The sequence below is a fragment of the Euleptes europaea genome, chromosome 13 (genome assembly GCF_029931775.1).
Source record: "Euleptes europaea isolate rEulEur1 chromosome 13, rEulEur1.hap1, whole genome shotgun sequence".
Classification (NCBI taxonomy): Eukaryota; Metazoa; Chordata; class Lepidosauria; order Squamata; family Sphaerodactylidae; genus Euleptes; species Euleptes europaea.
Window position 1 is genome coordinate 51853977 of NC_079324.1, and position 23710 is coordinate 51877686.

At 46.9% G+C, this 23710-nt stretch overlaps 1 protein-coding gene across 1 annotated transcript in view; it reads right to left on the reverse strand.

Moving 5' to 3' along the window:
• Window positions 1-18919: 18919 nt before the first annotated feature.
• The window catches only part of PPIL2 (peptidylprolyl isomerase like 2), a 98211-nt gene continuing 93420 nt past the window's right edge, over window positions 18920-23710 (reverse strand). The window contains exon 20 of the mRNA XM_056859875.1: window positions 18920-19048. Within this exon, the coding sequence (XP_056715853.1) occupies window positions 18955-19048 (94 nt within the window). The 3' untranslated portion in view covers window positions 18920-18954. The remainder of the gene's footprint in view (window positions 19049-23710) is intronic.

Below are 23710 nucleotides of genomic sequence, written 5' to 3' on the forward strand. Positions count from 1 at the left end.
AAGGGGGGGAAGCGGGGGGGTGTTTGATTTGCTGGCTGAATCATCCCCAAATACATTTTTTTGTAATAAACAGTTACGTGGAACAAACATCATCTTGTAATTTTTCCCAGCTGCTGCTTTTTTTTTTAAAGCGGGGGGACTCAGTCAGACACTCCTGCAATGTGTGATTATGTGCACAAAGGTTCGCCAGAGGGAACTTGCAGGCATACAGGAGATTGATTTTTTAAAAATGTGTGTGTTTTTTTGCATCTTTGTTCTGAAATTTACGAGAAGAAAAATGTATGGGAGAACCTTTTACACTAACACTACATAACCGCCGCTAATAGCATGAATCACAAGAAAGCCTTGCCTTGGAAACCCTGTTCCTTCCTAATTTGTGGCGCTTTTCAGTGTTCTCTCCTTGCTGGCTGCTGCTAACATCCTCTGATGGGGCTTTCAAATCTCCATTGCACTTTACCTGTACCTTTCATGTAGGAGTCACCTTTCTCTACAAATAAGATTCCCCCCCCCCTTTTGTGGCTGAGGAATTCTTTCCCAATTTAAAAAAAAATATTTGGGAAGTAATATGGTTACACTGTGATGCAAAAAGGATATTGAATATACCTATTTAAATATATATGTATATATAGTTACCTCTTAGGCATTCAAATCCAAAGAGCCGTATCAGTGACTGCTAGATTCAAATTTTCGTTTTGCCGAATGACTTTTATTCTGGTGCTTTATTTAATGTGAACGAGTTTGGATCCGTGAATCTTCAGCACAGTACTTAATCGCAAGTTGCAAGTGCGCTGTGAGCAAGATTAGCCTTGATTTGCTTCTAAGATGCTTTCCTCCCCCAGTGACTGTAGTGCTACCAATCTAAGTGGACAGGAACATCTTTGAAGAGGAAGTACTTCCTAGCAAGAAGTCTTGACTCTATGGTAGCTGGTTTAGTCTTACCGTACCTTGTGCCATCACTGTTGGTCTTTTTGGTCTGTTTGAACTGTCAGCTATCAGCATGGGAATTGCTAAGGGCGCTGTGTGTCACGCAGGTCTGTGATGCTCGCAGGTATCTCTTGTGGTAGTTCCCTGGCAAAGTGTCAATAACTCAAGACATATATCACTTTTTTCACTTGTTTTGATTTGGAGGTTTAGTTTTCTTCTCTTCCTTCTCTTCCCTTTATTGCTTACAGCTGAAAACAATAAGTAACTTGAATTCTCTTCCCTCTGGTACAGTAACCACTGCCAACAACTGAAGTACCAACGTTGTAAGCAGTAAACCATTTTGTGTTGGCTCCCGATGCTAGCTGTAACAAGCACCATCTTTGGAGGTGTTCCTAGATGTGTATCTCCTTCAGTAGCAAGGCTGTGATCAGTTGAAGAATTTCTCTTGCCTGTAAGAATCAGACGGCAAATTTGACAGGGGAAGGGGCCTGAGACAAAACAATGAAAGGGGGAAATCTTTGGAGAGTAGGTCAGCCTCTTTTTTATCAGTGCATTATTTGTATTCCAAGCATAAGTCACTCAAGGGTATACACCACTTTACGCACAAATGCATGCAATTGAAGCTGACGGCTTTTTTAAAGGTGGAAAAAACACCTGGGGGAAGATGTGATTGACACTGAGGGGGAGGGGTATTTATCTCTTTGCTGCCTCCAAATCACTCTCCTCCCCATGCCTCCCTTGCAAGGGCAAGCATGCATTTGAAACTCGGGGCGGGGGAGATGCTAGAAGTCTGTGTGACATAAAGAAAGGATAGAGCATCATCATCTTGCTACCGTTTCTCAACTCTCTGACTCCCCATCACCAAAGCTCTTTTTCAGTGTAAGGAAAGGGCTGTTGGGCATCAGCTGCATTTGTTTGCATGGACCCGGGGGGGGGGGGTCTTCTCCAAAACGTTGAGTTGATCTGGATGCCAAAAGCTGAGAGATTCAGACAGGTCAGCACCTGGACTATCAGACTACAGATAACTATAACCATGGTGCAAGCAAGATGTTAAGAGTACCTAACAGAGTAATATTTTATGATTCTGAAAAAAGGGATGGGGGGATTTGTGGAGCATTTAGAACGGATACCACAGGTATAAAGTAGCATCTGGGCGGGGGGGGGGATTGTCAGGTAACTATTTTGTACTTTGCATTGGAGGAGACTCTAAAATTGGCTGCTGCGATTGGGCAGTTTGGGTGAAAATAGACTCCAGATACTGATGGATGTCGGTTGAGTATATATATAAAGATCAGTCTGGTTACTGACCTTTCCAGCATTACATAAAACATAATACTTGAAGAGCATTTTACAAAGCATTTTTTCCCTATAACCATTTATTTTGTAATGTATTGTATTTAAGGTTTTTGTGTGTTCTCTCTGGGCAAGTGTACACTTCCCTTCTGACTTGAGCACTTTTTGTTTCCTGTTATATTTTATTACTGTTGGTCTTAACATTTATTTTATATTTTTTTTATAAATCATAACAATTTGTGTGGGGGGAGAGGCATGAAGTTTGAGTGTGTTACCTACTAGGGTTTTGCGTTTTGTTCTGGGTTATATGATCGGACTACAAGCTGGTTCTTGGAAAGAATGTCCATTTGCACAGATGAGAATGTGCTAGCAAAAACGTACATGTATTGAAGTATTCCCCCCCCCTTTTGAACTCAATATCCAACGTTATCACCAAACAGTGTGACGTGGCTGAGGACCAGTTTGGTTGCTTTTAAACCTCAGACTCCACGGATGGAGCTGCGTGGAGGAAGGGGCGTTGTAGCCTGAGCAACCAGCCTGACGGACATGGGAATCTGCCCCAAAGACAAAGGCAGAAGCCATGGCCACCAGCGCTGGTTGCATCAGATCGGATGTTTCTTCCTCCTTTCAAACCCATCTTTGGGGCATGCTGTGCGTGGAGGATTTTGGTGCATCTAAATTGACCTTGTGGATGACCTGTTTCTTGTTTTCTAGTTCCTGTGGCTTGGACGTTACTGTACCGAAAACTGGCTCAAACGTGGCCATTTGTCCTCTGTCTTAATAGCCTCTGCTGCTTTTTAACCATTGGAAGGAAATGCCATGCTTCCAACCTCTTTTAAGTTGCAATATTCACTCCGTGTCCCAAGTGAGGGCTTGCTTTTCCACCTCACTGTTTGTTTTGTACATGTTGGTTTGACTTGGTGTACTAACTGCCGTAAATCTTCTATTTAGCAACCCACAGCATCTCTTTGGCCTCAGCCTGCGATAACAGGAGGGAGGGGGCTAAAGAGAGCAGTGTTTTCTTTCGGCTGACACTTTGTAGGCATCATGGTTTGAGGAAAGATCTATACTGAAGTTTGTCCTATTGCACATCTTAAAATGTGGCAAGTTAAAATTTATCCGTCTCTTTAATTTGCTCTACTTGCTTGGCATCTTATCTCTTAGAACCACGTGGCAGGTATTGGCAGTTTACAAAGCCAAGATTAAATCGAAGTGGCCCGTAGTTATCTTTTGAGGGAAAAGGAGGGCCCCTGCATCAGAATTAGTAGGGGCGCCCAGTTTGATTTGGAACGCGTTTGAAAAGCAAGAACCTTACGAAACATTGATATATTATTGTTTGCCACGATAACTTCTGTTTATATTGTCATACCCAGGTAGCTGCATGCTTTGAAAACATTCAGGTTGTACAAGGGGAGTGAGAATGGAAGCAAGCATTCACACGAATGATTTAGTAGCATCATGTACCATTTTATTTGTGTAAACCAACTAGTAATATAACTTATTTGTTGTAAAGAACAGGAATTTCAGAAACCTCATAAGGTCAAACACATGAGTCACAGGTCACCGCTGATGTGCCTCGTTGCTAGAACACTTTTGAAAATGCTTTCTTTTGCAGCTGATGTGGCTTCTTTCTGGTTTTTTGTCTTAGCAATACTGTATACAATTTGTTGTTTCATTTTCTTGTATCTATTTGAGGTATCACAATAAAAACTTTGTTTTATTGAATTGATTTTTTTTAACTTTGTGCTGTCCATTCTTTTCTTTTAAATCATTGTTTGCAATGACACCTTTATACATGAAGCTGCCTTATACTGAATCAGACCCTTGGTCCATCAAAGTCAGTATTGTCTACTCAGACCGGCAGTGGCTCTCCAGGGTCTCAGGCAGAGAAAGGTCTTTCACATCACCTACTTGCCCGGCCCCTTTAGATGTTTACACAGCATAAGGGACAACGGTCACCGATCCAAGCTAAATGCAGCAGAAAAATTCTCCTTTGTCTCAGAGCTGGAAGGGGGGACAGTATATATACCAAGGACCAGAGGACATTCTAATGCTCAAGGGATCCCTAAATATGGAGCTTGTTTTCCATCACTGGTACCCTGATTACCTCTCAGGCAGATCAAAGAGTGAAGTAAGACAAGAGACAAGTGTTGGCGTTCTACTGAAGGAGAGAGACTAGTGGTAAGGTAGGTCAGCTAGGTATTCCTGAATTATCTTTAACGATCTTAAAAAGGAAATAAGGGATAGAACACAAGCATGTATGCAAAAGACGACGACGCTAAAACATCTTTAAATTCATTTTTTTTATCTTATATAGTCTGTGTCTGTTCAAGAGACTGGTTAATTGGTCATGGCTCCAGGATTTGATATAATAGCTAGTTCATTTTCCAGCTTTTGGCTTCCAGAGTAGCAGCTCTACAGAGCGCTCCCCTCCCCCTCAGCCAATGGCTGCAATTTCCTGCCCAAACAGTCACCTGGCCAAGGGGTAGGGGGGCGCTCTTCCCTCAGTTCTCCCACTTGTAGAGCTATTCCTCTGAAAGCTGGAAAATCTGTGGCTGGCCTGCACACATGAGCAGTCCCATGTGTGCCTGCATGGAAAAACACTCGAACAACAGTTACAGGTAAGTGCAACTCTGTTTTTAGCAGGCTTGTCTCTGCTATGATCCTCTATCAGACCCATGAAGTCCTGCCTGCCATCTTCTCCAGTCCACAGGAAAGAAGCCAATGAGTGTCTACTCAAGCTCTCTTTGTTTCTACCTCATTTTCTCGCCAACTCTTCTCCCCACTGGGGGACCCAAAGGAGCTTACATCCTCATTCTCCCTTCTGTTTTTATCTTCATCATGACTCCATGAAGGAGGATTGGGATGAGAGCGAATGCCTGGTCCAAAGTCACCAGCAAAATTCCATGTTGGGGTGAGGATTTTGTCTATTGTCTCCACTCCTGCCTTCCAGCAGGGCGAACATCCTCCCTATATAGCCCTTTCTGAGCCACAAAGAGAGATGTAGCTCAATAAACTCTGGCTTGAGAGTTCAGTCTTTGCCGCAATCCCTACAAACCGCTTAACGTTGCAAATCCCGGTTCGAAATCCTGGCTTGATGACATCCAATAAACCTCAGCTGTTGGGCTGTCCATATTTGGGTATCACAACTAATTGGGGGTCCACTGCTTTTGACGACTGAATTGCAGCCCAAGGGTAACCTTTGATTCCTATGAGCTATAATACAGCATGAGCTTATACGTCTGATTCTGCCTTGCATAGGACTGGTAGATATTTTTGGTAATGGATATTATTGTAAGCTGCCTTGAACCATGAGGAAAGGTGGGGTATAAATGTTTTTAATAAAATAAAATAGGGGTAGGGGGTGCACCAAAACTACTGACCAAGAGACTCTGCACAACAGCAAAAGCAGCCAGTCCCAGAGATTCTGTGTGCAGGAGCCGGTTGGAATGTTAAGAGGCACGTGCCATCCTCAGTAACTCTTCACTCAATGCTTTCCATCTTCATTCGGAGGAACCAAGATTAGGGTCCCACACAGCATCCTTGGGCAAAGCTTCTCATGTCACTTCCAGTTTTAAGTGCTCAACGGAGTCCGTGCTGTCTGTATCTACTCCATATCATGGGGGTCTTCTTATTTGAGTACCATATTGAGATGTCTGACAACTCCGTATGCATCTCATTTCATATTATGACAAACACTATGGAAGTTCTGTCACTTCTTGTCTTGAAAGTGAATTATCTGGGCGTTTTTGAACATATGGTTTACATGCACCAACGATAATCTTCAGGTCACCGCTCTATGTTGTTTCTCCTATTTGGTGGCCTGCCTAGCATTGCCCAGAGCCCAGGCCTTTTCTATTGTGGCTCCTGTACTGAAGAAGTTAGGGAAGCCCCCTCTGAAGATCTTCTTTGTGAGGTACTGCAAGTAGGGTTGCCACTTGCCAACCTCCAGGTACTAGGTGGAGATCTCCTGCTATTACAACTGATCTACAGCCGATAGAGATCAGTTCACCTGGAGAAAATGGCCACTTTGACAATTGGTCTCTATGGCATTGAAGTCCCTCCCCTCCCCAAACCCCGCCCTCCTCAGGCTCCGCCCCAAAAAACCTCTTGTCGGTGGCAACCCTATCTCCAAGGCATGCTCGTTTGCTGGAATATGGGATCCTTTTTAAGAGGGAGGGAGGTATTTTGGAGGATTATTTAGTTTTAATCTGTCATGTTTTACTAGCTACTTGTAAGCCACCTTGAGCCAAGAGGAAAAGAGGGGTGTAAATATTTAAATAACTAAATTATGCCCCTCTCCTAAAGGAACCAAATGGCGGAAATAAAGAATGTCTGTTGCTTTGTGCCACCCTATGGCCACAATTAACACCTTTTTAAAAAAATGCCTTCGCAGCCATTCCATGAGAGAAACAGGTTTCTCTGACTCCTAAAACAGTGAACAGAATCCTTGGATGCTGCTTCTCTTCGCAGCAGCAAACAAGAAACCGAAGGGAAGGGGGAACGGTCTCCTTCTCCCCTGCCCGTAACAGTGAGTAAGAACTGTGGGAAGAAAGGGGGCGTGCCTCATGCTCTGGGGGGCGGTCAAGAATCTCCCCCCCAGCTGGCACTGTGTCTGTCCAGTACCTGTGTGGGGACTGCACTGTGCACAAGAAGATGACCCTTTGACCCCCCCCAGTGAGATCTTAACAGATGACATTAGCATTGTGATAACCACTACAAAGGAATGTTGTTTGTCTACTTCAGAGAAATGAGCCAAGGCCTGGCTCCTTTTTAGGACAAAGAGTATCTGCAGCAATAACTAAGCAAACCCCACAGTTAACGATAGATACCACAAATTCTCAATGGGTTGGGCGGGCCCTGTGGAAAATTACTGCTAGTTTTGGAGGGGCCTTTTCTGCCCATTTCTCCCACCCACTGTGGACTTCTGACCCCGCCATCAGGTTAGGGTTGCCAACCTCCAGGTACTAGCTGGAGATCTCCTGCTGTTACAACTGGTCTCCAGCCAATAGAGATCAGTTCACCTGGAGAAAATGGCTGCTTTGGCCATTGGACTCTATGGCATTGAAGCCCTTCCCCTCCCCAAACCCCATACTGCTCAGGCTCCACCCCAAAAACCTCCCGCTGGTGGCAAAGAGGGACCTGGCAAGTGGCAACCCTACATCAGGCTCTTCCTAGGAGTCTCCTGTCCCCCTCCCTCCTTTCAGGGCGAATTTTGAGCTGAAGCGGAGGGTGGAGGTGAGGAAGTCCCATTCCCTTTACTGAACGCTCTTCTTTAGGATTCAAGCCACTGTCCTTTCTCTCTAGGAAGGACATGCCCTGGGATAGGTAAATTCCGAAGACAATTGGTCAAGCAAAGTCCTGGGCTTCAACCACCAATAGACGTTCTTGCTTCATGTAAGCCCGCAGTCCATCATTCCAGCATCTCGTAAATAATTTACTTTTGTTGATCTGAGCTACCTAAGGACGGTCTTGCCTATAAGTCTTTCTGGAGCTTCTTAATTGTTCGTCTGTGCTTTCTCAAAATCAGATCAAATGTAGCTTGAGAAAACATGGAGAAATGATGCAGAAACAACCAACAGGAAATAAGCAGAGGATGTCTTGAGGGAGCTTTGGGGAAAACTGGTGCACTTTGGTACCCAAGCCATAGGAAACCTCCATGTGAAAGATAACTCCCCCCAAGAAGCAACCTGTGGCTATTGAAAAATGCCAGTGGGAATTGGGCTATTGAAATGCTTCCAGTGGGAAAAATAGGGGGCCGGTGAAGTACGGAACATAAGAAAAGCCATGCTGGATCAGACCAAGGCCCATCAAGTCCAGCAGTCTGTTCACACAGTGGCCAACCAGGTGCCTCTAGGAAGCTCACAAACAAGATGACTGCAGCAGCATCGTCCTGCCTGTGTTCCAAAGCACCTAATACAATAGGCATGCTCCTCTGATCCTGGATAGAATAGGTATGCATCATGCATATGGTATGCATATCCATTTTGACTAGTAGCCATTAATAGCCCTCTCCTCCATTAATATGTCCACTCCCCTCTTAAAGCCTTCCAAGTTGGCAGCCATCACCACATCCTGGGGCAGGGAGTTCCACAATTTAACTACACGTTGTGTGAAGAAATACTTCCTTTTATCAGTTTTGAACCTGTCACCCTCCAGCTTCAGCAGATGACCCCATGTTCTAGCATTATGAGAGAGGGAGAAATGCTTCTCCCTGCCCACTCTCTCCATACCATACATAATTTTATAGACCTCTATCATGTCTCCCCTTAACCGCCTTCTTTCCAGTCCTAAGTGTTTTAACTGCTCCTCATAGGGCAGTTGCTCTAGTCCCCTGAATTGTCTAGACTGAATTGTCTGGACTGAATTGTGGAATAGAGAAAAATGGGCAGCCCGTGCAGTGTGAGTTGCCTGCACTAAGGGGAAAACCAGCCCTTCTGTTTCCCATAAAAGAGGGTTTATGTTAAGCCGGATTCCAAGACCTTGGGAGCAAGGTCAGTCTGTACAGCAGACAGGTTTCCCCAAGGACAGATGGAGCCTGTTTGTTATCAGGAAACCATAAAGTTGGATGACTCAACTTTGACGGTTCACGAGCAGCATAAAGCCTGTTCCTTTTATTTTTTTATTTTATTTTATTTTGTTTCTCATGACAAACTGAGGTGGGGTGGTGGTGTTGGGCACGGAGAACTTAGAGCCAAAGCACTCTTAAGATGGATCGTAGCCTGAAACCTACTCACCAGGACCCAGAGGGTTGTGGTGTAAAAGTTCCACCTGAGCTACTCAGGTCATGAAAACCAGTTAGCAAGAGGCAAATATGGAACTTCCGAACTAGGTATCACATCAATAAACAGAATACAGTACACCTTTGTGACTCAGTTGTTGAGGTGCTGTCAGGGGGTGCCCTTTAACCGCCCCCCCGAAAGCTGGATAACAGAAGAGGGAAGGGTCTGATCTGGATTTGTGATTATTTTGTCTGAGATGTGTGCTTCTCAGAGCATCAGCTAAGAAGAAAAGTCGTTTTTTATATGCTGACTTTCTCTACCACTTAAGGAAGAATCAAACCGGCTTACAATCGCCTTCCCTTCCCCTCCCCACAACAGGCACCCTGTGAGGTAGGTGGGTCTGACAGAGCTGTGACTAGCCCAAGGTCACTCAGCTGGCTTCATGTGGAGGAGCGGGGAAGCAAATCCAGTTCACCAGATTAGCCTCCGCTGCTCATGCGGAGGAGTGGGGAATCAAACCCGGTTCTCCAGATCAGAGTCCACCGCTCCAAGCCACTGCTCTTAACCACTACACCATGCTGGCTCTCTTACACCACGCTGGCTCTAAGAATAAAGGCTATATGCATTAGGCATTTCTTCCAAAGAAATAAACTAACACTGAATTCAATTTAATATGGGCATTAGAGGGTCTGCTTTTTGTTCACCTACCATCAGGGTGTGTGTGTGTGTGGGGGAAACAGGCCCATAAAAGAAGGCCTGATTGAGAGTCACATAGCTGTCTGCTAGGCATGAACATCTGAAGCCGCCTTAGACAGAGACACACCATTGCCTGTGAATGGTGACAGGTCTCCGCTCTTGAGTAGGGGTCTCCCCCACCCTGCTACTTGAGTAGGGTTGCCAGGTCCCTCTTTGCCACTGGTGGGAGGTTTTGGGGCGGTGCTTGAGGCGGGCGGGCTTTTGGGAGGGAAGGGACTTCAATGCCATACAGTCCAATTGCCAAAGTGGCCATTTTCTCCAGGTGAAGTGATCTCTATCAGCTGGAGATCAGTTGTAACAGCAGGAGATCTCCAGCTAGTACCTGGAGGTTGGCAACCCCTATACCTGAGACCTTTTTACTGAGGGTTGAACCTAGACTTCTCTATGTGCAAAGCATGCGCTTAGTCCTAAACCAAGCCCCCACCCCACCTCCTTGGAGCACAAACAGGGCCGGACGCTGTCTGTCCACCGCTTCCACTGGCTGAGAAGCCGGCTCTAATCTCTGTGACCGATTCCAACTTCCACTAAGTTGTGAAAGCACAAAACCCACTCCCATCTGGCCTGTCATCCAATGCTTAGGGCATTTTTATGCATTAGGCTAGAAGTACCTTCCCATCCCACTGCCCTTTTCCTGTTCCCTGTCCATCTAAGCGTGTGGGTTAGAGTGTGGAAGGACATGCCCCATCTAGACCAATTTTAGCATTTCGAATGCTAGCTGTTCTATCTCGGAGTGCCTGTAAGAAGCCTGCGTTCCTTTCTGTGACCGGCCTGCCCACTTTGACTTTCTATTTCCAGCGCTGCCGCTAGCATCATCCCTCTTCCATCCATCTTCAGCTGCCCTCTGCGCCCCCCCCCCAAAAAAAACAGATGCTTCCTTCAGGGGCTATTTCCAGAGGGTGAAGTCATCACGGCGTCAGCACAGTAGACGCTGAGCGATTGGACTGATTCGATCCACATGTGGCGCTGAGCTGTCGGCGAGGCTCGAAGCCGGCGGTGACAGTGGCTCATTATGACCCGGCGAACCAGAGGCCGTGCGTAAGCAGCTGGGGCCAGACAAAGCGAGCCTTTGCACGTGAGCCAAGCGAGGGGGTGAGCGTGCCCCTTGCGCAGGGGTGGAAGACCCCGGAGAGAGGCCCGAGCAGTGAGGCTCACACAGGCCTGCCTGTGGCCGGCTCCGTGTGCAGACAGCCATGTGGCCGTGTAGCGGGGGTCCCCAGCTGCACAAAAGCTGCCAGCAGGTAATGAAAAGATCTTATTCCGCTGCTTGTTAAGAGCTGGAAGCAGCTGTTTTGGAGAAGCTAGCAGATAAAACTGTCATTCCCCCATCCTCACTCAGTTGCTCGGTATGCTTTAAGTAGGTTCTTCCCACTCTATTTAATGAAAAGACTGCTTTTCAGCGGTGGTGGGGGAGTGCTGAGTAGCCAGCTTCTCCACCCCCAGCACACTTTTGTGTATTTATGTATCATTACCTTTTTTTAATTTAAAAAAATATAATTCCCAACATCCATACCTTTGATTAAGACAATCCAAAATGACACAAAACTGTGTACAAACTTTGGAGTTCTGTAGCTCAGTGGTAGAGCCTCTGCTTTGCATGCAGACGGTCCCAGGTTCAATCCCCGGCACCTCCAGCTACAAGGGTCGGGTGGTAGGTGATTTGAGGCCTTGCTCTGAAGAAGAAGAGTTGGTTTTTATATGCTGACTTTCTCTACCATGTAATGAAGAATCAAACCAGCTTACAATCTCCTTCCCTCCCCCTCCCCTCAACAGACACCCTGGGAGGTAGGTGGGGCTGAGAGAGCTCTAACAGAGCTGTGACTAGCCCAAGGTCACTTGGCTGGCTTCATGTGTAGGAGTGGGGAAACCAATCCGGTTCATCAGATTAGCCTCCGCTGCTCATGTGGAGGAGGAATCAAACCCGGTTCTCCAGATTAGACTCCCCTGCTCCAAACCACTGCTCTTAACCACTACACCACGCTAGCTCTCCGAGACCCTGGAGAGCCATTGCCGGTATGAGTAGACAATACTGGACCTGATATAGACCAACGGTCTGATTCTGTATAAGGCAGATTCATGTGTGACCTTTAACATCAAGTTGGATGTTAAAAAGAAAAAAAAGGGGTGGGGAGGGAATACACCTTTCCAGCCATGGCAACAAGGCCCCTTTGTTTCTAGCCTGTACAGTGTCTGTAAGATACTTAGCTCACTGCAGTGGCTAGCTACACCCTATGCCTTCTGAAGTCGTTTAAGCATCCTATGGACATGCTGTGAGATGCCACCAAAGAGCCTTACCACTATGGCCTCAACAATTTATCTCCCCCATTCCTTTTTAACAGCCAACCTGCTGAAGAGTTCTGGAGAACTCCAAAGCTCGCACACCGTCTTAATAAAAGGTATGAATGTGTGACTTTTGCTTTGGACCAGTGCACCTACCTCCAACCTCTTCCTACAGTTTTGTTTTTTAATGCTGCAATCAATCAATTATGTTTATTACAGCCAAAGGCCAGCAGAAGAACACAGAGAAGCTTTGGGAAGAACAGTTTAATCCCATTGAGTTTTCAATGTATGACCAGACAATCATCTGTCTTGTAGCTCATCACTTTTCGAAGAAGAGGAAGGCAGTGCGCTGCTTGCCCTTGAGAATTTAGTTCAGGCCAACGTGGTTCCCTTGGCCACTATGGTGCCCACCAAGTATTGTTAGAAAGTGGGTGGGACCAGCTGGAGCTTCTGCCCAGCAAGGCCTCTGATTGACCACTGGCCATTGCTTTGGCAGCAGCTGCCAACACAGCATAAGGACCTTTACTGTGTGACTGAAGGTAAGAGGTGGCGGCCATTTTGTGGCTGGCTTCCCCTTCTGTGGCAACCATTTTGTGGCTATGCCCACCACGCCATGCAAGCTCAAAAAGGATGGGGACCCCTGCCTCAAGCAAAGAACATTTAAGCTGAAGTAGGAGCGAACTAAAGGGATCAAAAACAGGCAAAACAGTTTAACAACCAGTGGCTTTTCCAGTTGCCAGCAGGAAACGAAGGGCCTGTTCATACATCACTTGCTTGCTTGACCCGTCATGACTCACAGCTTGAGATACAACTTTGTCCCTTCTGTGAACCTCTGGAATCATCTGTGCATCAGTGCTTTGTGGTGTTGTCTCTTTGTGTGGCTGCCTCCATTATAACACGTGCGTTAAATTTATTAGATTCAATTACACCATGCTTTGAATATCCACATTGGCTGGGATATTTTTGTGCAGATCGGTTACCCTCCATCGAGACAAGCTCGTTCCTTCCTGAGGTTTGACTGGAGGCCATCAGCAGTCCTGGGAGGCAGGTTTGCCCATGCTCCATGTAATACTCAATTCCTATTTTGAGGGCACAGGAGAACTGCAAGATTTGGTGCATTACCTTCTAACAAAATGTCATAGCCATATCTATATCAATTAAGAAAAAATCCTCTTTGCCACCTGCTGCTAGGTAAAGAATATTGGTCATATTTCAACCAATCAATTTTTCATTAGCATGTGTGTCAAAGTGCTGTCAAGTCACTTCTGGCTCATGGTGACCCTATGAATTAATAACCTCCCAGACTTCCTCTTGTTAACAGCCTTGCTCAGGTCATGCAAACTGAAGACCATGGCTTCCTTTATTGAGTCAATCCATCTCGTGTTGGGTGAGTCTTCTTCTCCTAACGCCTCCAGCTTTCCCTAGCATTATTGTCTTTGCCAGTAAGTCTTGCATTCTCAAGATGTGACCAAAGTAAGTAGCTTCAGTTTGGTCATTTGATCTTCTAGGGCAGGGGTCCTCAAACTACGGCCCGCGGGCCAGATCCGGCCCCTGGAGGGCTTTTGTCCGGCCCGGGGACCGAGAAAGCCAGTCCCCCCTTGCCCCCCTCCCCAGAGCTTTTCTGGGCTTCCTGGCCGTGTGCACCCAGCTGGAAGCCTCCCTCCCGCCCCAGTCGCCCCCTTCCCTGCTCCCTCTCCAGCCCAAAACCCTCTTTCCTGGGCGCACAAGGCGTCTTGCCGCCTTGCGCGCCGCCCAGTCACCCCCTTCGCCCTCTCCCTCCCAGGCCCAAAACCCCCTTTCCTGGGCCCGTTCCCCCCCCCTCTCTTCCGCAGCACGCCCCACCGGGAGACTTTTCCCATTGCCTAGCTTTGTGCCCTGGCTGGGCCTGGCCGCCTCGAGCACCATGCAACTGCTCCTGGTCCTTTGGGCCCTCCACGATGCAGCCCAACGTGGCCCTGGCGTTCCTGTTTTGGCTGCAGTCGGGCAGCGTTCTCACGGCTCGGGACTCTCTCTCCTCCCAGGGGTATCCTTGTGGCCTGGAGGTAATTGTAGGGGCCCTTTGGTGGGGGGGGGGGCTGGGCATATCTCCAGGGAGAAGAAAAAGACTTGTGGCCAATTATGCACGGGAGGTTTTGCCTTGGAATACAGAATACAGAACCTTTATTGGCATTTACAGTAACAAAACAAACAGGTAAAGCAGCTAGATATGGATCTAAAAAAAGAATGAATTTTTGCCTTGGATTTGCTGGTCTCCAGATGCACATTTTCCCCATCCGAATTCTCAGAACTCAAAAGTAAGCTCCCCCCACCCCCGGGCAGAGTTTGGAGAATTCGGATGGGGAAAATGTGCATCTGGAGAACGGCAAACCCAAGGCAAAACCTCCCATGCATAAATGGCCTTGGTTTTTACATGCCGACTTTACCACTAAAGGGAGACTCAAATTGCCTTACAATCCCCTTCCCATACCCTCCCACAACAGACGTCCTGTGAGGCAGGTGGGGCTGAGAGAGCTCTAACAAAACTGTGACTGGCCCAAGGTCAGCCAGCTGGCTTCGTGTGTAGGGGTGGGGAAACCAACCCGGTTCACCAGATTAGCCTCCGCTTCTCACGTGGAGGAGTGGGAATCAAACCCGGTTCTCTAGATCAGAGTCCCCGCTCCAAACCGCCGCTCTTAACCACTACATTTGTAAGGCGCAGGCCCTTGCCGCGGACTCCAGCCTCTTTATTCCCCATTAACTCGCCTCTGTGCATGCAGAGAGCGCAAGGGAGGCCGGGAATTTGTTCATATATTTTTTCAAACTATAGTCCGGCCCCCAACAGTGTTTGAGGGACAGTGAACTGGCCCCCTGTTTAAAAAGTTTGAGGACCCCTGTTCTAGGGAGTGTTCAGGCTTGATTTGATCTAGAACTCACTTTGTCTTTTTGGCAGTCCGTGGTATTAATAAAACTCTCCTCTAACACCACATTTCAAATGGATCAAGTTTATTCCTGACATTTTTCTTCATTATCCAACTTTCACACCCATACACAATATTAGGGAATACTATGGCCTACAGATGGCAAAAAGTTAATCAATTTATTAGAACTTAAGAAAAGACCAAGGCCCATCAAGTCCAGCAGTCTGTTCACACAGTGGCCAACCAGGTGCCTCAAGGAAGCCCACAAGCAAGACGACTGCAGCAGCATTATCCTGTCTGTGTTCCACAGCACCCAATATAATAGGCATGCTCCTCTGATCCTGGAGATAATAGGTATGCATTGTGACTAGTATCCATGGATAGCCCTCTCCTCCATGAACATGTCCACCCCCCTCTTAAAGCCTTCCAAGTTGGCAGCCATCACCACATCCTGGGGCAGGGAGTTCCACAATTTAACTATGTGCTGTGTGAAGAAAAACTTCCTTTTATCAGTTTTGAATCTCTCACCCTCCAGCTTCAGCAGACGACCCCGCGTTCTAGTATTGATGGAGAAAAGCTTCTCTCTGTCCTCTCTCCATACCCTGCATCATTTTATAGACCTCCATCATGTTACCCCTTAACCTCCTTCTTTCCAAGCTAAACTTCTACTTTGATAATGACAAAAGTCTTATGCCGCCTTATGAAGGGTTCGATCCCATGGACCCCTTCTACTAGTGGGGCACTTTCCTCCAGTGCAAGAGGCTAGGAGGGCCTGCTGTTGTTGGGGGCAGGCTCCTTGGCTCTGGAGGGAAGAGCCTTCGCTGGTGAAATGAACTCCCAGGAGCCAACCCCAGGTCTTTTGTTGCAAACTATTAAGTTTGTTATACAAACCCATTTGTTGACTTCTGAAGGGGCTAATTTTTTAGTGTTCCTTTGTTAAAGCCTCCTGCGTGGGAGGCACGTGGGTGACTTCTTATTTAAGGCAATCGGACCATTCCCAGGCTAAAAGTTTTAAGGCAGGAATGCTCAAAGCCTAGCGGGTTCCACTCCTGGCTCTGCTCCTTGGCAGCCTTGCTACTGTGTGCCATGGCCACGCTCAGCTTCCACGTTAGCTAACTGTGGCTCAAAAGGCCACTTTTCTCCAGCTCAGCCTCTCTGTGTCTTTCTGCAAGTGCTTCTATGGGCAAAAACGCATGGTCGCTTTATCCTCTTTTAATCCCTGTTTTAGCCAGGATCGAAAGCACATTAGGCGAAACACATGCGGTCGATCCTGGCTGAATCCTAGCTGAAACAGGGATTAAAGGGAGGATAAAGCGACCATGCGTTTTCGACCTATGTCTGCACTAGATTTTTTTTTTAAAATCACCTAATGTGATATTGATAGGGGAAAAACAGCCAGTTCCTCCTGTTATGCTGACCCCTCTCAAACCACTGTATGATTCATGAATGCAAAGCCAAGCAAGATGAAATTGTGTAATGCCCCATCAGCTTTTCATCAGCACTCTCCCTTTTCCTGCTCCACCTACGCACTTGTCTAGACTGGGTAGGGGGGAGAGAACTTAAAGGAACATGAGTCAAATTAAAAAAATTACTAAGAGAATGGAAGACACCCCCCACTCCCACCTCATAAGGCCACGCTCCAGCATCACTCAATTTGCCATAGGTTTAATCCATCGCAAGGATGTATTTAATTTCATGCATAATTAATTGCCACAAGATGCAGTGATGGTTTTTCAAGGAGGGGCGGGGCAGGCTAGACCAATTCATGGCTCAACAGAACCTCCATACTCAGCAGCAGTACAGCATTAAATAACCAGATGCTGAGAAGAATAAGTAGTTGCACTTTAGAGCTCCAGCAATGAAGAGGAACGTGGGAAAACTCCTTGTACTTCCTGCACACGTTGGTAGGATACTGCCCTATGGGACAGGCACAAATTTTTCCATACTTTTTCTATTTTGGAAACCACTTTCTATGTGACCAGAAGAGATGCAAAGGAAACATTATAGCCTAGAAATTAAATAACTTCTTAGCTTCATGCATATACTGAACTGGATCTTTTTGTGAATAAGCTGACACTTCTCATTTTCTACCTTGAATGAGTTTTAAGTTTCCTCTAGTTTATGAAGAGCAGCATCACATCCTCAAAGAGCATGGGTTTCTTTATGGATCTTAGAAAAATATGGATGAATAATTTCCTGGGGAGTAAACAAACACTGTACTGACAGGACCCTGAAAAACTCTTCCTTGAAAAGCAGTGAGCAGAGGTCAAATGAAAATTTCAACCCTTGTCAGAAAACACTGCACAGGCTACTTTTTTGTATCAAGGGAGACTCTTTATTTCATAAACCAGATAGTCTCATTGTAAAAAAAAACACCATCTTTTTCCAAAGCAAGATACACACAATTCTTGAGGTAATGATCTCAAAAACCCCGGCAAACTGTAAAAGCAAACAGTTCAATGTTTCTGTTTCCAATGCAGCTGTTAAGATTGTTTAACTGTAGATGTAGCTTGTAGAGTCTGAGGACTGCTCACGATAACTCAGTCTACCCAAAGAGAGTTTAAATATTCCAGGAAGGCCTGTGCACATACACTGGTACAGACTTGTGCAACTTTATCCTGGAGCTCAATTTTTAAAACTCTGCTTCTGGATACTGAATAAGGAGAAGACAAAACACATCTGGACAAGATTTCTCAGTCTGTTAAATCACCAATGTCCTTTTGCTCGATACAGGAGAGGATACATCTTATTGCTAACAGGCAATCCTTTTGCACTGGTATCTTGCAGCAAGGACGTCTAGGGGAAAAGATATACACGTTTGTTTGTTCGATCTTTAATGCTGTCCCAAGCGGTCTATAAAGTGACACAAGGCATTCACTCCACCTAGTGCCTGCCCTTTAACAAACGTGTGTAGCTGCAGTTGCTCCTTGACAGCTATAGCTCTTCCCAGATTTAGCAGTAAAGGGCACACTGGCATGTTTTGTGGACGTTCCTGTAACAATAGCAAGGCAGTCCTATCTTTTTGCAAACAACAACAAAAAAACCCTGCAGGAGCGGGCAATTCTGAGCAAAGACCTGGCCAGCTGAAAGGCTGCTGACTCCTTTCTCCGTCAATCATTTCCCCACTCCCCCTCTCTTCCCGAATCAAAATCGCAGGTGCGTGTTTCTCCTTGCAAACACATATCTGGAACCTCCCAGGATGAAAGGCAGTGGTGGGGGGTGGAAAAGAAAAGGATCAGTGGAGGAAAAGGTTAAGCAGCCTCTCCCCATTTTGCCCCCCCCATTCAAAAGCACCTCTTCCCCACCCAAATTTTCTTAATACCCCCTGGGGCATCAGGTCCTGTGTTTGGATGCAACCTGTAATTTGCCCCTGAGCCCCACTTCTGCGCATAACAGCAGCCCGGCGGAGATCTGCCCCGGTGCTTGTCGGCTACTGGGGCAGAGGAGGAGCACAGCAACATGGCAACGGTTGCGCAAACCAGACAAAGCAAAAGCGCTAGCCCAGATGCCTTTTCTGGGCAGAGAGGTCGTCAATCAGATGTCGGCTCTGGACGGAGGCACCTCACGACTTCATCGCTCATGGAGATGGATGCCTCTTGGAAGCAGCACAACAGCTTGTAAAATCAGTGAGCCTTAAGGCGGGAGAGAGACAAATGGGGGGGGGGGGAAGGGTGTGCAGTCCGGGGAGGGGCAGGTTTCCAAATGAGAAGGGACAGGCTGTAGGGGAACCCACTCCTAGCAAAGGGATGCAGTTCTAATGAGGCCATTTTTTGTTCTCCTCCACTGGGTAATTACCTATTTTAGCCTGGAACGAGCCCGGCGTCTGACGGACAAATCTGCAGAGCAGCAACACAAAAGAGACATCTTGGAGCAGCCGAGCGCAGCAGCTCACCAGAAAAATGAAAGGAGATCTTTTGGAGAAGGACCCAAAGGAAAGTGTTGCTGAGGGAACAGAACATTTGAAAACTTTAGGGAATCATCTGTTGAGGAGGCGGACTGAGACCCTGCCCCATTCCAATGCAGAACAGTCTAGAACTCAGGGTTGATCGTGGCTGGGTAACTCCAGATGTGGCCACCTAGGTCCTCTACCAGGAGCTGAAGTCCCCAAAGTCCGAGCTTTTCTTCTCTTTCTTGACAGCTGTGCTGGTCGACGGGCCGTCATCGTCTGTGGCTCGCTTCCTACAAAGGGAATGACACAGGGCTGAAGTTAAGGGTGGTTGAGGAAGAAGTTAAAAGCTGGTCTGGAACGCAGGAACAAGAGGAGGTGTTCCGCTTGTAGGTTTTGGCTGTGGCTACAAAGCTCAAGCCCTGACCTGGATAGCCCAGGCTAGCCTGATCTCATCAGATCTCAGAAGCTAAGCAGGATCGGCCCTGGTTAGTATTTGGATGCCAGACCACCAAGGAAGCCCAGGGTCGCAATGCAGAGGCAGGCAATGGCAAACCACCTCTGTTCGTTTCTTGCCTTGAAAACCCTACTGGGTTGCCATAAATCGGCCGCAACTTGACAGGACTTTACACACGCAGAGCTCAAACGGGGCTTAGGTTTTGTGCATGAGGAACGGAAGGGCCATCTAGAAGACCACCCCACAGAGCAGCAACTGGCCTGAGGACCCCCATGTGGTCCACAATACCTGCTTCTCTGCTCTAGCCCAAGTCTCCTCCATGTTTATGCTGAGTGAACATTTACTCCCCCTCACTGCTTTTGCTGGCTCCTTCTGAGCGGCTTGGGGGTGTCTGCTAGGCTGGCCAAGATTTCACATGCACAGTTTTACAGTCAGGACTAAGTGCTCAGCGGGGACTAGGCTGTAGACTCCAGATGATCCCCATAATAAAGAACAAAGACAGAAGGTTAGAGTGGAGAACAGCAGTACAGAAAACCACACTGGATTTGTCAGTTTCCCCGCTACTGATCTCCAGCTCACCCTATGTTCCTCTGCATCTATGGCATAAGTAAATCTGGAAGCAGAAAAGGCGGTATTTAAACTCGGAACTTGAGCACAGTTTTAAAATTAGAGGCGAGGAACAACATTCACCAACTGAACGTAGCAAAGGCACAAAGCAGTGTTTGTGTTTCTGAAAAGCAAAGAGTTCTCCCAAGCTAGATCTGATCCAAAGTAGTAAAATAGTGGAGTCATCTGCTCTGGGGGTAGGAGGCATTACTACAATTCCTTTGTCATGGACAAGTCATTTCCTGATGGTGTTAAGATTAAAGGAGGCTGGAAGCCTGGATTCCAGTTGCCTGGGAGAAAGGAAGGCTTATAAATGTCCCACCAGAAGTGGGGGCCTCTCTTCACATGGTGGTCCACCCAGAGAATGCTGGAACTGGATGATTTCCAGATGTTTTTAGCATGGACTTCTAACACCATGCCTTAAAATACTCAAGACTACCACTTTTAGCGTGGCCGCACTGGTGCGGTACAACCAATGGCCAGGCACAGCACATGCAAGCAGAGAAGCATCCTTAATACCCCCTGCTCTTGACCCCCATGGCTTGGAGTAAGTGATGTGAGGGCAGCAGGAAAAGAGGAAGACCCAAACAAAAGATGGATTGGCTCAATAAAGGAAGCCACAGCCTTCAATTTACAAGACCTGAGCAAGGCTGTCTAAGACAGGACATTTTGGAGGACATTGATTCATAGGGTCGCCATGAGTCGGAAGGGACTTGATGGCACTTAACACACACACAAGTGATGTGAAAGACCTCTATCTAAGACTCTGGAGAGCAACTGCTACTCTGAGTAAAACAATAGTGATCTTGATAGACCAAGGTTCTGATTCTGTATAAAGCAGCTTCATGTGTTAAGAAGTATAAGAAGAATGGTGTTTATATGCCGGCTTTCTCTACTATTTAAGGAATAATCAAACCGGCTTACAATCACCTTCCCCTCCCCTCCCCCCACAACAATTGTACTGAACTGTCCTGAGGTTTTCCTCAGTCATGTTCATAGGGATCCTTCCCAACTGATTCAGCCCAAGGATGGGGGACAAAGTATTTGGAGACCTTTACACCTACCTCGTGCCCTCTGGATCTGTGCCATTCGTGGCCTGTAGAATCTTCCAGAGGCCAGTTAACTCTATAATAGTTGTTTCCCACTGCAATTTCTGTTACTGAAGGTCTGTGACCTCTGGCTTTGAAAGAGGCTGCAGTAGATGCAACCAACTTTAAAAGCACCCCTGGATGATTTAAATAATGACCAGCAAGTTGTAATGTTTTGTTGGGACGGCATTCATATTGTATTTAACATCTGTGAAACTTGGGAAGTTTCTTGCCTTGAAAACCCTACTGGGAAAACCCTACTATGATATATATGGAACATATCATAGAGTTGGAAGGGACCACCAGGGTCATCTAGTCCAACCCCCGGCACAATGCAGGAAATTCACAACTACCTCCCCCCCACACCCCCAGTGACCCGTACTCCATGCCCAGAAGATGGCTAAGATGCCCTCCCTCTCATCTTCCCTCCCCCCAACAGATTAGAGTCTGACGCTCATGTAGACGAGTGGAGAATCAAACCCAGTTCTCCAGATTAGAGTCCGCTGTTACTAACCACTACACCACACTGACCCTCAAAGCCAGCATGGTGTAGTGGTTAAGAGCTGCAGACTCTAATCTGGTGAACCGGGTTGGTTTCCCCACTCCTACACATGAAGCCAGCTGGGTGACCTTGGGCTAGTCACAGTTTCTCAGAACTCTCTCAGCTTCACCTACCTCACAAGGTGTCTGGGGGCGGGGAGGGAAGGTGATTGTAAGCCGGTTTGAGACTCCTTAAAGGTAGAGACAATTGGGGTATAAAAACCATCTTTTTTTCTTCTTCTTCTAGACATATAAGTAGTCTGGCACAAATTCATTGGTTGCGTTTTCTTAAGGCCAGGTGTGATGAAAATTTTGACCCAGGTAATCTATCACACACCCCCATTAGACCTCTGAATTTTTTGAATCTCCATTCTGAGAGTCCTGATTGCTCCAAGAAATTAAACCCTACCTATGCTAGCACAGCATGAGATTTTAATGACCTTTTGCAGATGTAGATCAGGAAAGGCTAAAGTGTTTGGGGCCTTTTAGTTTAGGAGGAAAAAGATAAATATGGGAATGATGTAACAGAGGCTTACATAATTTATGCATAGTATGGAGACAGAGAATTTTTTTCTCCACCTTCTATAATGCTGGAACTCAAGATGCCCAGTTAAAGGGCAACAGATGCAGGATAGACAAAAGGAAGTCTTCATTCACAAAGTGTATTCTTCATCAATGGAATTCACTGTCTCAATATATGATGTTAGTTATAGCTCAGAGGGCTTAAAAAGGGAATCAGACAAATTCACAGGGGTAGGCCAATAAACTTATTTAGGTATTCATACAGCCCAGGCTAGCCTGAGGAAAGGTACCTGCTGGATAATAGGAAAAACATTTTTTACAGTAAGAGTTGTTTGACAGTGGAATCAGCTACCTAGGGAGGTGGTGAGCTCCCCCTCACAGGCAGTCTTTAAGCAGAGGCTGGACAAACAGTTGTCAGGGATGCTCTAGGCCCGTGTTGGTGAACCTATGGCACGCGTGCCAGACTTGGCATGCCGAGCCCTCTCTGTGGGCACGCGCGGGTAAGTTGACCAGCCGTCGCATCTGCCTTCCCTGGACTCCCTGCCGCCCAGCTTAGGGGCTTTGAACAATTAATTGTTCAAAAGCATGCCAAATGCAAACTTTTACCTTTCAATAAAAAGTTGTTGTATCATTGAAAGCTCTGTTATTGTGTTTTTCTTTTAAGGCAAAAGATGTGAATAATGTATGTGTTGTTTTTTCTAAACTAAAACCTCAGTATTCAGGTTAAATTGCCGTGTTGGCACTTTGCGATAAATAAGTGGGTTTTGGGTTGCAGTTTGGGCACTAGGTCTCTAAAAGGTTCGCCATCACTGCTCTAGGCTGATCCTGCATTCAGCAGGGGGTTGGACTAGATGGCCTGTGTGGCCACTTCCAACTCTATGATTCTATGAACCTATCAGATCTCAGAAGCTAAGCAGGCTCAGCCCTGGTTAGCACCTGGATGGGAGGCTACCAAGGATGTCCCGGATTCTGATGTGCAGAAGCAGGCAATGGCATGCCACTTCTGTACATCTCTTGCCTCAAAAACCCTATAGGGCCGCCATAGGTTGGTTGCACCATGACGGCAACCCCCTCCAAAAACCCACTTTTCTTCCAAATGGGGATGCACAGCAACTTACAACATTGTTCTCCCCATCTCCATTCCATCCTCACAACAGCCATGTGAAGTAGGCTAGGCTGAGAGTGTGTGACTGGCCCAAGGATACCCAGCAAGCCTTCACAGCAGATGGAGGATTCAAACCTGGGTCTCCAAGATCCTAGTCTGACATTCTAACCACTACACCACGCTGGCTGTATTAGCCACAGGAGTTTCTGGGCCATATTAGCAGAAGAAGAGTAGTTGGTTTTTATATGCTGACTTTCTCTACCACGTAAGGAAGAATCAAACGGGCTTACAATCACCTTCCCTTCCCCACAACAGACACCCTGTGAGGCAGGTGGGGCTGAGAGAGCTCTAAGAGAGCTATGACTAGCCCAAGGTCACCCAGCGGACTTCATGTGTAGGAGTGGGGAAACCAATCCGGTTCACCAGATTAGAGTTTGCCACTCATGTGTAGGAGTGGGGAATGAAACCCGGTTCTCCAGATTAGAGTCCACCACTCCAAACAACCGCTCTTAACCATTACACCACGCTGGCTGTTGCCCATTCCCTGCTTGGGGGCTTTGCAGAGTCATCTGGCTGGCCACTGGGGGAACCAGGATGCTGGACTAGATGGAGCCTTGAAAGATCCCGCTGGACTCTT